Source organism: Erinaceus europaeus, chromosome 19, assembly GCF_950295315.1.
Source record: "Erinaceus europaeus chromosome 19, mEriEur2.1, whole genome shotgun sequence".
Lineage (NCBI taxonomy): Eukaryota > Metazoa > Chordata > Mammalia > Eulipotyphla > Erinaceidae > Erinaceus > Erinaceus europaeus.
The window spans coordinates 38267691-38282120 of record NC_080180.1 but is presented as its reverse complement, the minus strand read 5'-3'; the positions used below and the strand labels follow the sequence as shown (position 1 = coordinate 38282120).

The window sequence follows — 14430 nt, the reverse complement described above, 5'->3', positions numbered from 1 at the left end:
TTCCCTCAAGTGGAGATTGAGCAGGCTGAAACAAACCCAAAGTCTTTTTATATCTTTGATCTCTCTCCTTCAGGTGCAGTGGCTACTTTGGAGGACTGACTGCCTGCAATCAAATCCCTAAACTGAACGTAATATTCTAGCAGCTATCTGAGGCAGCAAACTAACTGAAACAGAGCTTCAGATGTTGAGTAGAAATCTTGGCCACCAACTTCTGTACTTGGGGCCACTGTGCTTATAGTTCAGTAGTAGCTGTGCCTCCATCCCAGGGGTGCTGAGCAAAGAGGCCTGACGCTGCCTCTTGCTACTCAAGTGAAACCTCAGACCCAAAGTTGCTGAAGAAAAGCAGCGTGTCCTTCTCACCCAATGGAGGCATCTGGAGTCCTGTCAGCCATGCAAGCAGAGTTCAACTGCCCCATCTGCTTGACCTGCATGAGAGAACCTGCCACCATTGAGTGTGGGCACAACTTCTGTTATTCCTGCATCCAACAGTGCTGGGAGGGTCCTCAGGATACTTTCTCTTGCCCTGTGTGCCGGCACCTATGTCAGAAGAGGCACTGGACTGCCAACAGGAAGCTGGCAAATATAGTGGATTTCATTCAGCTCATGGACAACAGAAGCAAGGAGGTGAGTCCACAAGAGGAGAGCCTGTGTGAGAGGCACAGCCAGGTGCTGAGTCTCTTCTGTGAGGATGACTTGGAGGTGCTCTGTCCTGACTGTGTTGAGCCCCATGACCAACAGAGACACCATGTAAGGTCTCTGGAGGAGGCTGCTTCTTATTACAGACACAAGACAAATGATTCCATCACACTCTTGAGAGAGGACTTACGGAAATTACAGAAAGTGGAAGAGAGGGAAGACAGAAAGTTCCAGGAATTGAGAGACCAAATACTTAAACACAAGTCCAAGTTAGACTCTGGTATAGAGAACTTGAAAGAATTTGTGGACAGACAGCAAGAGGCAGCTCTATCCAGACTAGCTCAAGAAGAGAAAGACCTTCTGCAGAGAATTAAGATAAATATCACTGACTTTAAAGACCACATCTGCACCACCAAGGCTCAGCTCCAGGAAGTTTCAGAGAGGAGTGTGATGCTAGACATGAAGCTTCTGAGTGAGGTCAAGAAGATTCATCATATCTATGAGAGCCGAGAGGTCCCAGCTGTGTGCTACTCCCAGATATGGAGGGAGTTATATCATCTGCCTCCACTGGAATCAGCCCTGGAGAAGATTCAACAGAAATTCCGAGCAGAGGTGACCCTGGATCCACGTACCGCAGATCCTCATCTGTGCGTGTCCAAGGACAAGCGATCTGTGACACTGAGGAAGAGAAGGAGTAAAGTTCTCCAGAGAGAGCAGAGGATTCCCTTTGATCTGGAAGTCCTGGGCTCCCAAGAATTCCATGCTGGCCGCCATTACTGGGAGGTGCAGGTGAATGACAAGCCCAGCTGGGCCATAGGGCTGTGTAGCCACTCCCCGTCCAGCAAGGGGCAGCAGCAGCCAAGGTCTGGTCAGAACAGGTGCTGGACCATTCATCTGCAAGATGGAGACTATGTGGCAGGAGGTGCCCGTCCTGTTGTTCTGACTTTGAAGAGAAAGCCCAGAGGCATTGGAGTTTACCTGGACTGGGAGCTGGGGCAGATTTCCTTCTACAACTTGAGTGACAACTCCCACCTCCATTCTTTCCAGGAGACATTTTCCCACTCACTGAAGCCTTATTTCTGTGTGGGACCAGATTCCATTCCTCTCTCCCTCTGTGGACTAGCTGATCTTTAGAATGCTGTAGTATGGGTTTCGATTCCTGTTCTGAATTGTTTAAATGTCTCTTCTAGAAAAACTGCCTGTATGAAAACTTACAACTCTGTACAGGAAAATTGCTCATGCTGAAACCTACATTCAATCACATCATGCTTAGTGCTAATAAAAATTAAAATTTATGTGTTATGCATGTACAAACTATTGCATTTTACTGTGGACTGTAAACCCTTTATCCTCCAATCAATAAATAAAAAAAACAATTAAAATTCATGTAATCATGCAGTAAATTTTTGTTGTTCTTTTTAACTTCCTTTTTTTTAAATAAAAAAACTATTTATTAATGAGGTAGATAGGAGGAGAGAGAGAAAGAACCAGCCATCCCTCTGGTACATGTGATGCCGGGTATTGAACTCTGGACATCATACTTTTGAATCCAAAGCTTTATTGACTGCACCACATCCTGTACCACAGTTTTCCCTTTTCTTCATTGTGACTAGTGCTGTATGTAAACTTTTATAACAATGAGGTGCTTAGAGCCTTTCAGCAGGCAAAGTGGAGAAACCCCTTGCCTCATCAGCACTGGCTCCTGAGTTTGGGCCCCACCATTGCTTGGATGAGTCTGGTTCTCCAGTTTCATCTCCCTTAGTGAATAAAATAAAATGGAAGGGAAAGAAATTGAAGTTATTTTAGTTATGCTCGGATGTGAGTATGAAAAATTGCAATTCCAAGATTCGACTTCCGGAGGCGGAGCTACGAGCAGCAGATCGCTTTCTCTCCTCTCCTCTCCTCTCCTCTCCCGAATCAACTAGGAATACCAAAGGAGACTACCCGGACCGAAATAAGACAGGACTAGAATGACCACAGGAACCCAGTAAATCACCCGTGAGTACAAACACGCGTGGTTGGTGACAGAGAGGAGAGCGGGGCCTAAGGAGAGATTAAGTGACTGCTAACATTCAGCAGTTTATCAGTGGAGACACCACCTCCAGCCTGCTCCACCAACAAGGGGACAGCTGAAGGGAGGAAAGGACTCCCCAGAGACTCACCAAGTGCAACTCTGAGTCTCCATTGCTACTAGCCTCAGAATCTGGAGCAGCAACAGGGAGGGACACCAGGGGACAGAGATCTAACCCGGAAACTCAAGAGAAGACCTATGCCTCCTTGGCATAGCTGAGGGGCTGTGAAAGTCTCTTTGCATAACCACTGGATTATCTCTGCCACACCCTGCTTTATCTCTTGGTAAGGAGAAAGTGATTAAGCGAAGAAGCCTATTGATAGTTTAAAAGCCCTCAGGCACCCATAGCCTACAGGGAAGAAAAAAAAGAGGTTTTTACACCACTGTGCTCCAACTCAGGGATTGAAAAAAAACTGTTAACTTCCACCACGGTAAACCCTTTAATTAAATTACTTAGACACAAGTCAATCCAGGCAATAGTGATCAATAATTTGAAAAGTACTGATAAAGGGAACTCATAACATCATATATAAAATGGTTAAAACAACAAGAAAAAATATTGGAAACTCGAACCAGGACAAGAGTCCAGCTAAAAGTCCTCAAGAGGGTGAAGCACAAAACAACGAGTTCAACATCCAAACATTAGCTAAGGAAATAATAACAGGAGTGAGTAAAGAATTTGAAAAAATTGTAATCAGAAATGCAGGAACAACAAATGAGAATATGGAAGAAAATTCTAAAAATCTCATGGTTATTAGAGAGCTGAAAGCTGAAATCTCTGAGCTAAGAAGGCAACTAGCTGAACAAGCTAAAACAGTATCAGAGCAGGGCAACAAAATAGATGAACTCCAGAAAGCAGTAGAGGGCAGAGAGAATAGAATCTATGAGGCTGAAGACAGAATTAGCAAGATTGAGGATGAATTAGAGACAACTAAAAAAGAAGTAAGAGATCTCAAAAAGAGATTAAGAGATGCTGAAAACAACAACAGAGTCCTATGGGATGACTTCAAAAGAAACAATATACGCATTATTGGCTTACCAGAGGAAGAAAGAGAAGGAGAGGAAGAAAGCATTCTCCAGGCCATAATAGCTGAAAATTTCTCTAGTCTAGACAACACCAAAGACATAAAGATTCAAGAAGCCCAGAGGGTCCCAAACAGAATTAACCCAGACCTAGAGACACCAAGACATATCATACTTAGAATGGAAAGGAATAAGGATAAAGAAAGGATCCTCAAGGCTGCAAGAGAAAAACAAAGAGTCACCTACAAAGGAAAACCCATAAGATTAGCAGCAGATTTCTCCATACAAACACTACAGGCCAGAAGAGAATGGCAAGATATTTATCGAGTGCTCAATGAGAAAGGCTTTCAGCCAAGAATACTATATCCTGCTAGATTGTCATTCAGACTAGATGGAAGCATCAAAACCTTCTCAGACAAGCAACAGTTGAAGGAAGCAACCATCACCAAGCCTGCCCTGAAAGAAGTTCTGAAAGGTCTCCTATAAACAACCAGACCACCACAAATAGGACATATATCAAAACACTCTAAAACTCTACAAGAGTGGCGTTAAAATATCTTCAATCTTTGATATCAATAAATGTCAATGGCCTGAATACACCTATTAAAAAACAAAGAGTAGGAAGATGGATCAGAAAACACAACCCAACAATATGTTGTCTACAGGAAACTCACCTAACACAACAAGACAAACACAGACTGAAAGTGAAAGGATGGAAAAATATCATTCAAGCCAATGGCCCACAAAAAAGGGCAGGAACAGCTATTCTCATATCTTACATGATAGACTTTAAAATAGATAAGATTAAAAAAGATAGGAATGGACACTACTTAATGCTCAGAGGATCAGTCAATCAAGAGGACTTAACAATTATTAATATCTATGCACCCAATGAGAAGCCATCTAAATACATCAAACTTCTACTGAAAGAGCTACAGCAATATATTAACAGTAACACAATCATAGTAGGGGACTTCAACACCCCACTATCTCAACTTGATAGATCATCCAGGCAGAAAATCAGTAAAGACATAAGGGAGCAAAATGAAGAGATAGATAAACTAGAACTATTGGACATTTTCAGAGTCATTCATCCCAAGACTGGAATACACATTTTACTCAAATCCACATGGATCATTGTCAAGGATAGACCATATGTTAGGCCACAAAGACAGCATCAGCCAATTCAAGAGCATTGAAATCATCCCAAGCATCTTCTCAGACCACAGTGGAATTAAAATAACAATTAACAATCAACCAAAGGTTAGTAACAGTTCCAAAATGTGGAAGCTCAACAGTACACTTCTTAACAACTTTTGGGTCAAAGAGGAAATCAAGGAAGAAATCAAAATGTTTCGAGAGTTCAATGAAAATGAGGACATAAGCTATCAAAATATTTGGGACATAGCTAAAACAGTCCTAAGAGGGAAGTTCATAGCTATACAAGCACACATTAGGAAACAAGAAAAGGCACAAATAAACAGCCTGATTGCACATCTCAAAGACCTAGAAGAAGAACAACAAAGGAATCCTAAAGCAACCAGAAGGACAGAAATTACTAAAGTTAGGGCAGAAATAAATAACATTGAGAATAGGAAAACCATACAAAAGATCAATGAAAGTAAATGTTGGTTCTTCGAAAGAGTAAACAAAATCGACAAACCTTTAGCCAGACTCACAAAACAAAAAAGGGAGAAGACCCAAACAAATCGGATAGTAAATGAAAGAGGAGAAATCACAACAGACACTGCAGAAATTCAACATATCATGTGAGGCTTTTATGAACAACTATATGCCACCAAGCTACAGAACCTGGAAGAAATGAATGATTTCCTAGATACCTATTAACTTCCAAAACTAAGTAAAGAGGAAGTGGATAACATGAACAGGCCCATCACAGCTAATGAAATTGAAACAGTTATCAAAAATCTTCCCAAAAATAAAAGTCCTGGACCAGATGGTTTTACAAATGAATTCTACAAAACTTTCAAAGAAGAACTAATACCTCTACTTTTAAAAGTCTTCCAGAAGATTGAAGACACTGGAATACTCCCTGCCAGCTTCTATGAAGCCAACATCACCCTGATACCAAAAGTAGACAGGGACACAACTAAAAAAGAAAACTACAGACCAATATCTCTGATGAACATAGATGCGAAAATATTGAACAAAATTCTAGCCAACCGGATACAGCAGTATATCAAAAAGATTGTTCATCATGACCAAGTGGGGTTTATCCCAGGCATGCAAGGTTGGTTTAATATACGTAAATCAATCAATGTGCTCCACCACATCAACAAAAGCAAGACCAAAAACCACAAGGTCATATCAATAGATGCAGAGAAAGCCTTTGACAAAATACAACATCCCTTTATGATCAAAACACTACAAAAAATGGGAATAGATGGAAAATTCCTGAAGATAGTGGAGTCTATATATAGCAAACCTACAGCCAACATCATACTCAATGGTGAAAAACTGGAAGCATTTCCACTCAGATCAGGTAATAGACAGGGCTGCCCACTATCACCATTACTATTCAACATAGTGTTGGAAGTTCTTGCCATAGCAATCAGGCAGGAGCAAGGAATTAAAGGCATACAGACTGGAAGAGAAGAAGTCAAACTCTCCTTATTTGCAGATGACATGATAGTATACATGGAAAAACCTAAGGAATCCAGCAAGAAGCTTTTGGAAATCATCAGGCAATATAGTAATGTGTCAGGCTATAAAATTAACATTCAAAAGTCAGTGGCATTCCTCTATGCAAACACTAAGTTAGAAGAAATTGAAATGCAGAAATCAGTTCCTTTTTCTATAGCAACAAAAACAATAAAATATCTAGGAGTAAACCTAACCAAAGAAGTGAAAGACTTGTATACTGAAAATTATGAGTCACTACTCAAAGAAATTGAAAAAGACACAAAGAAGTGGAAAGATATTCCATGTTCATGGGTTGGAAGAATTAACATCATCAAAATGAATATATTACCCAGAGCCATCTACAAATTTAATGCTATCCCCATCAAGATCCCAAGCACATTTTTTAGGAGAATAGAACAAATGCTACAAATGTTTATCTGGAACCAGAAAAGACCTACAATTGCCAAAACAATCTTGAGAAAAAAGAACAGAACCGGAGGCATCACACTGCCAGATCTCAAACTGTATTATAGAGCCATTGCCCTCAAAACTGCTTGGTACTGGAACATGAACAGACACACTGACCAGTGGAATAGAATTGAGAGCCCAGAAATGAGGCCCCACACGTATGGACATCTAATCTTTGACAAAGGGGCCCAGACTATTATATGGGGAAAGCAGAGTCTCTTCAACAAATGGTGTTGGAAACAATGGGTTGAAACATGCAGACGAATGAAACTGAACCACTGTATTTCACCAAATACAAAAGTAAATTCCAGGTGGATCAAGGACTTGGATGTTAGACCAGAAACTATCAGATACTTAGAGGAAAATATTGGCAGAACTTTTTTCCGCATAAATTTTAAAGACATTTTCAATGAAACGAATCCAATTACAAGGAAGGCTAAAGCAAGTATAAACCTATGGGACTACATCAAATTAAAAAGCTTCTTCATAGCAAAAGAAACCACTACCCAAATCAAGAGACCCCTCACAGAATGGGAGAAGATCTTTACATGCCATACATCAAATAAGAGTTTAATAACCAGCATATATAAAGAGCTTGCCAGACTCAACAACAAGACAACAAATAACCCCATCCAAAAATGGGGGGAGGACTTGGACAGAATATTCACCACAGAAGAGATCCAAAAGGCCGAGAAACACATGAAAAAATGCTCCAAGTCTCTGATTGTCAGAGAAGTGCAAATCAAGACAACAATGAGATATCACTTCACTCCTGTGAGAATGTCACACATCAGAAAAGGTAACAGCAGCAAATGCTGGAGAGGGTGTGGGGTCAAAGGAACCCTCCTGCACTGCTGGTGGGAATGTCACTTGGTCCAACCTCTGTGGAGAACAGTCTGGAGAACTCTCAGAAGGCTAGAAATGGACCTACCCTATGACCCTGCAATTCCCCTCCTGGGGATATATCCTAAGGAACGAAACACATCCATCCAAAAAGATCTGTGTACACATATGTTCTTGGCAGCACAATTTGTAATAGCCAAAACCTGGAAGCAACCCAGGTGTCCAACAACAGATGAGTGGATGAGCAAGTTGTGGTATATATACACAATGGAATACTACTCAGCTGTAAAAAATGGTGACTTCACCATTTTCAGCCGATCTTGGATGGACCTTGAAAAAATCATGTTGAGTGAAATAAGTCAGAAACAGAAGGATGAATATGGGATGATCTCACTCTCAGGCCGAAGTTGAAAAACAAGATTAGAAAAGAAAACACAAGTCGAACCTGAAATGGAATTGGAGTATTACACCAAAGTAAAAGACTTGGGGGTGGGTGGGTGGGTGGGGAGAATACAGGTCCATGAAAAATGATGAATGAAATAGTGGGGGTTGTATTGTTAAATGGGAATCTGGGGAATGTTATGCATGTAAAAAAAAAAAAAAGAAGTAGAAACGCAAAGCAGAAATTGACTGAGTTTGGAGTATGGCACCAAAGTAAGAAAGCAGAAGTACACTAGAGTTTGCAGTGAGTACCTCCCTAATACTTCCTCTCCACTTTTCCAAGCTTTGGGTCCATGATTGCTCAACAATTTGTTTGGCTTTGTATGTTAACTCTCTTTTCAGTCACCAGGTTCCAGGTGTCATCAGGATGCCGGCCAGACTTCCCTGGATTGAAGACCCACCAATATGTCCTGGAGCTCAGCTTCCCCAGAGACACACACTACTAGGGAAAGAGAGAGGCAGACTGGGAGTATGGACCGACCAGTCAACGCCCATGTTCAGCAGGGAAGCAATTACAGAAGCCAGACCTTCTACCTTCTGCAACCCACAATGACCCTGGGTCCATGTTCCCAGAGGGATAGAGAATGGGAAAGCTATCGGGGGAGGGGGTGGGATATGGAGATTGGGCGGTGGGAATTGTGTGGAGTTGTACCCCTCCTACCCTATGGTTTTGTTAATTAATCCTTTCTTAAATAAAAAAATAAAATAAAATAAAATAAAATAAATAAAATACTTAAAAATTAAAAAAAAAAAAAAAAAAAAAAAAAGAAAACACAAGTTGAACCTGAAATGGAATTGGAGTATTGCATGAAAGGTAAAGACTCTGGGGTGGGTGGGTGGCTGGGGAGAATACAGGTCCATGAAAAATGATGAATGAAATAGTGGGGGTTGTATTGTTAAATGGGAATTTGGTGAATGTTATGCATGTAAAAAAAAAAAAAAGAAGTAGAAACGCAAAGCAGGAATTGACTGAGTTTGGAGTATGGCACCAAAGTAAGAAAGCAGAAGTATACTAGAGTTTGCAGTGAGTACCCTCCCTAACACTTCCTCTCCACTATTCCAAGCTTTGGGTCCATGATTGCTCAACAATTTGTTTGGCTTTGTATGTTAACTCTCTTTTCAGTCACCAGGTTCCAGATGCCATCAGGATGCTAGCCAGGCTTCCCTGGACTGAAGACCCCACCAATGTGTCCTGGAGCTCAGCTTCCCCTGAGACCCACCCTACTAGGGAAAGGAAGAGCCAGACTGGGAGTATGGACCCACCAGTCAACGCCCATGTTCAGCGGGGAAGCAATTACAGAAGCCAGACCTTCTACCTTCTGCAACCCTCAATGACCCTGGGTCCATGCTCCCAGAGGGATAGAGAATGGGAAAGCTACTGGGGAGGGGGTGGGATATGGAGATTGGGCGGTGGGATTTGTGTGGAGTTGTACCCCTCCTACCCTATGGTTTTGTTAATTAATCTTTCTTAAATAAATAAAAGAGAAAAATTGCAATTCCATAACTAGAGTGGTTCTCATGTGTCCTACACAGTCCCCCTTTCTACACCTGTTCCTGATTTGTACATAACTTGTATCTTCCACGTTAGAGCAAAGTGAGTATTTCACACACAGCTCTGAGAGGGTCTCTCCCACTGCTCTATGGTTTTGGAGGTATGGTGGACCTCCCCAGATTAGCACTTCAGATGATAATTCTGGGCACAACCTTGTTCAGGCCAAGGGCTTGTTTGTTGTTCCTGATAGAATCAAATAAGGATTTTTTTCCCAGGAATTGGGAGATAACAGAGAGGTTTTGAATGGAAATTTTCATGCCTACAGCTCCAAAGGCCCATTGCCTTTTTCTCTTTACTTTTTATTGTGTGTTTGTATGTGTAATTTAATAATGAACATGGATATTATTAGAGAAGAGGGTACAGTTCCCACCACCAGAATTTCCATATTCCATCCCCTTCATTGGAATATTCCCTATTTTTATCCCTCTGGGATTATGGGCCAAACATCTTTATGTGGTGCAGAAGGTGGAAGGTCTGGTTTCTGAAATTACTTCCTTAATAGACATGGGCATTGACAGGTGGATCCATACCCCAGCAAGGCCCATTTCGATCCCCACTGACAGTATTAGCCAGAGCTGAGAAGTGCTCTGGTGAAAAGTAAAAATATTATTAAAGTAACTTGCATTCCAACATTAAAAAAGAAAAGTAAAAATATAGTAGTCTGGGATGTAGCACAGTGGATAAGAATTAGATTCTTAAGCATGAGGTCCTGAGTTCTTTCTCTTCTCCTCCTCTCTTTCTCATGAATACATAAATACATTTTAAAAAGTAAAAATATAGATAATAAGTAAATAATTTACATTAAAGGGTGGAGATAGGTAGCATAATGGTTATGCAGAGACTCTCATACCTGACACTCCAAGGTTTCAAGTTCTATCCTCCACACCACCATAAGCTAGTTCTCTGACTTAAAAAAAGATGATGAACAAGAATTTGTTTTTAACACACACATGTCAATTCACACTCCACGGTAAGCAATTTAGTTGTTGTGGACTACCTATTGTGTATCCTCTACTTAAGCTCTTATAAGCTCTGACTTGAATGTGACGTGAAGTAAACAGTCAATTATTACATAGGGTTATTTGGGCACACAGAGGTGATACCCAAGTTCATTCGTCATTTCTATTTCTTTATTGTGTATTTATTCTTGTCATCAGCATTCTCTCTGTGTGTCGGGAACTGCCCTAGAAATCTGCCACTCCTACAGTAGGTGATGCAAGAGTGGGCATTTCTCTGTACTTTTCACGTCTTCACTCAAAGCAAACTCAAAGAGAAGCAGACACTGCAGATGAAGGGATGCGGCACAGCTTCAATTTGGGTCAGACAGCTAAATTACCTGAATGCTAGTCTATTTCTTTCCTTTACAACTGATTCTTGGTAAATGGATTAACAAGAGTCAGAAGTCACTCCATATCAATTTCAGCCTGTCAGGACTCATAAAAGCAAACCCCCAGCCCCAACACACACACACACACACACACACACAAACACGCACGCATGCACGCATGCACACACACCACTCCAGCCCCTTGAAATGATGTGGCCTTGTAGGGAGAATGAAGAGGAAATATTTGAGAGACCTAGACACAAGGAGTCACGGAGCAGTGACATCCTTTCCTCAGCTTACTTGTATTTATACTATTTACCCAGAGTGCTGAGAGCCCTGGCCAGTGGTAGCACTGGGCATTGGAGCAGCAGCCTCTGGAGGCTCAGGCATGATGTTCTGTGGGGTGACCCATTGTGTCGTCACCCAACTCAGTGACAATATTGATTACTAGTATTAAGAGATCTTGCTGTTGGATAATTCTGAGGTTAAATTCAGGAAAATTCAAAGATATTTCTTTTTTATTTATTTACTTATAAAAAAGAGACATTAACAAAACCATAGGATAAGAGGGGTACAACACCACACAATTCCCACCACCAGCTCTCCGTATCCCATCCCCTCCCCTGATAGCTTTCCCATTCTTTATCCCTCTGGGCGTATGAATCCAAGGTGATTGGGAGATGCAGAAGGTGGAAGGTCTGGCTTCTGAACTGCTCTCCTGATGTACATGGGTGTTGAAAGGTTGATCCATACTCCCAGCCCACCTCTCTCTTTCCCTAGTAGGGTGGAGCTCTGGGGAAGCGGAGCTCCAGGACACATTCGTGGGGTCCTCTGTCTAGGGAAGTCTAGTCAGCATCATACTAGCATCTGGAACCTGGTGGCTGAAAAGAGAGTTAACATACAAAGCCAAACAATTTATTGAACAATCATGGACCTAAAGGCTAGAATAGTGCAAAAGAACTGTTGGGGGATCCTCCATTTTGTAGATAGTTAGTAGGCATATTTTAGTTATATTCCAAAGTGCCTGTGACTATACTATTTTGTTGTTGTTGTTTTCCTGAGTCTGATATCTAATATGCAGGTGGATCCGACTTATTGTTTGGGCAGATGATGTCATGGCTGGAAAAGGGACAGAAAGCTGGATCAGGGAAGAGAGTAGTTCCCTAATATGGGAAAGGTGTATAAATATTGTTGACTGTAAACCCCATCAATTGGATTTGGCCTGGGGCCCATATTTAGCTTGTGGGGCCTATGTGACCTCTGCATCCCTGTAGACATGAGCTCACTTTCTGTGGTCATGAGTAGCACCATTCCAAGGCACGTCAATATCAACCCATCTTCCTCAGGTGTGACATAGAGTATGTTGTCCATCCTCCCTTTGGAGGATAAACCATTCTCTACCATTGTTGATCCAAGTTGAGGGCAAAGTTCTATAGGGGGACCCGCAAAGGGGTCCATTTTATTGTTCCTGATAAACATGACCGGTAACAATGGGGAGAAGCATTTATTTGTGATCTTGGCAGAAACAGACATGATGGGCCCAGAACTCAAATAATTCCCATTCAAAGATATTTCTAAGATCTCTGCATTTGTACTTTCAAAGGTCTAGAGAAATAGTCTAGGAAATAGTGTAATTGGTGATACCAGGACTACCAAACTTCTCCCCTCCCTTCTTTCCAAAGTCTCTTGCTTTGGGGAAATACATCAAACCCACTTCAACCTTTAATTTGTTGTTCTCTTTTCTGGTATCATAACACCTGCCTGTGAGTTAGATAATCACAGTCATTCTTTTCTTTTTGGCTTAACAGTGATGTGATTTTTCCCCCAGTTCTGCCCAGTCTCATCTGATCTCAAGCAGAGTCCCTTCTCCTAGGGCTAACAGAATTTCAGTCCTTAAGGTGCTCCATGTCAGCTGGGAGAAATCTCAGAACTAATATTAATGGTGCTTTGCCTCTTGTCCTGTGTCACCATGTTCAGGTCTCAGCAGCTTGTGGAGGCAGCCATCTCCAAGGAATCTTCATTTCAGCTGATCAGACACCTGACGGGTCATTTACTTTCTTTGATTTGTAGCAGCCCCTCACAGCAACCCAGAGTCTCTTGCCCTGCCAGTAACTAACAGAATTGTTTTAAAAAGCAGGCAAGATGGGATAAATAAACCTAGTCCTTTTGAAGAAACACATATTTATAAATAAGCAAAATGTATGAGAGCACATTCCAGGCGTCTGCAATGTCAGGAATCAAACTCAAAAACTCATGCTTGAGAGTCCAAGGCTTTATCTACTCAGCCACTTTCTGGACCACAGGGAATTATTCTCAAGTCTTAGTGAAAAATAACTTCAAAATCCTCTAGAAGCTCTGTCAACACCTGTAGGCTATGAAGGGAAGGAGGCATCCTGGGAATCTCTAACATTTCCATGGTGAGAAAGAAAATTTGCCTCAAGCACACACTTATTTCAGTTCTACTCATTTCCAAATCAGTCTAAAAAGCATAGAGAGGATTAAGGCAGATCATTGTTGTGTTATGAAAATCTAATGAATCTAATGAATCTAATGAATCCAGAGCCCTCTTTCAGCCCCAGGCCAAACAAGCTCTCCTTGTTCCTCACTCTGGAAGTTGCATCCCGAACCCCACCTACATGGTGGCTATACATGTCTCTGTCTAGCTGACACCAGATTATCTTCCAGACTGCCTCACAAATTCTGCACAGAGACATACTTCAGAACCAACCCAGCAAATCCACCCCACACACCTGTCTTAACAGACCAGAGTCACTAGTCTACGTCAAGAGGGAGAGGGGACTTAGTGGGCACCGGAGGTCCCTGCAGTGACTTCCTGGCTTCTATTCTCTGCAGAGCCTGAGATTCACCTCAGAGGACAGACAACATTTTCTTTAACCTCAAGCCTAATTAGCACTTGATTTGAGCACAAGTGGTCTCTCCAGTAAACTCAAGTATAGGAGAAATAATAGTAATTTTACAGATCCTGGGACACTGTCCCAACACTTTCTCTCAGTTCAGTGTAACACCCTTTGCGTTGATTTGAGTGGAGGTGAATCCTGGGGAGAAGAGATCAATGCCTGTCTCAAGTGTGGGGTGGGAAAAGATGATGATATTAACACTTTTTTTTTTCTTTTCTTAAATCCCAGAGCACTGATCAGCTCTTGCTTTTAGTGGTATGGGGAATTGAACCTGTGACTTCACAGCCTTAGTCAAGAGAGTCTCTTTGTATAACCATAATGCTAACTAGCCTGCCTGGCTTCATATGTTCTTTGCGCTGCACAGATGTTTTCTCTCCCTCACAGGAAGTGGGCACTGACTGTCCTGTGAACAGTACAACGAATTCTTAGCTGAGCTTCACCTGTTTACAGCTGTCTAACGCAATACACCTGTGCTGAGCTGTGGGGGCTGAGTGCAGACCTGGCACTG

The 14430-nt window shown here is 41.8% G+C and overlaps 1 protein-coding gene across 1 annotated transcript; it reads left to right on the top strand.

Moving 5' to 3' along the window:
* Window positions 1-363: 363 nt before the first annotated feature.
* On the top strand, window positions 364-1770 carry LOC132534686 (tripartite motif-containing protein 75-like). The gene has a single exon (XM_060179153.1). The coding sequence runs from the start codon at window positions 364-366 to the stop codon at window positions 1768-1770; it is 1407 nt and encodes a 468-aa protein (XP_060035136.1).
* The last annotated feature ends 12660 nt before the right edge of the window (window positions 1771-14430 follow it).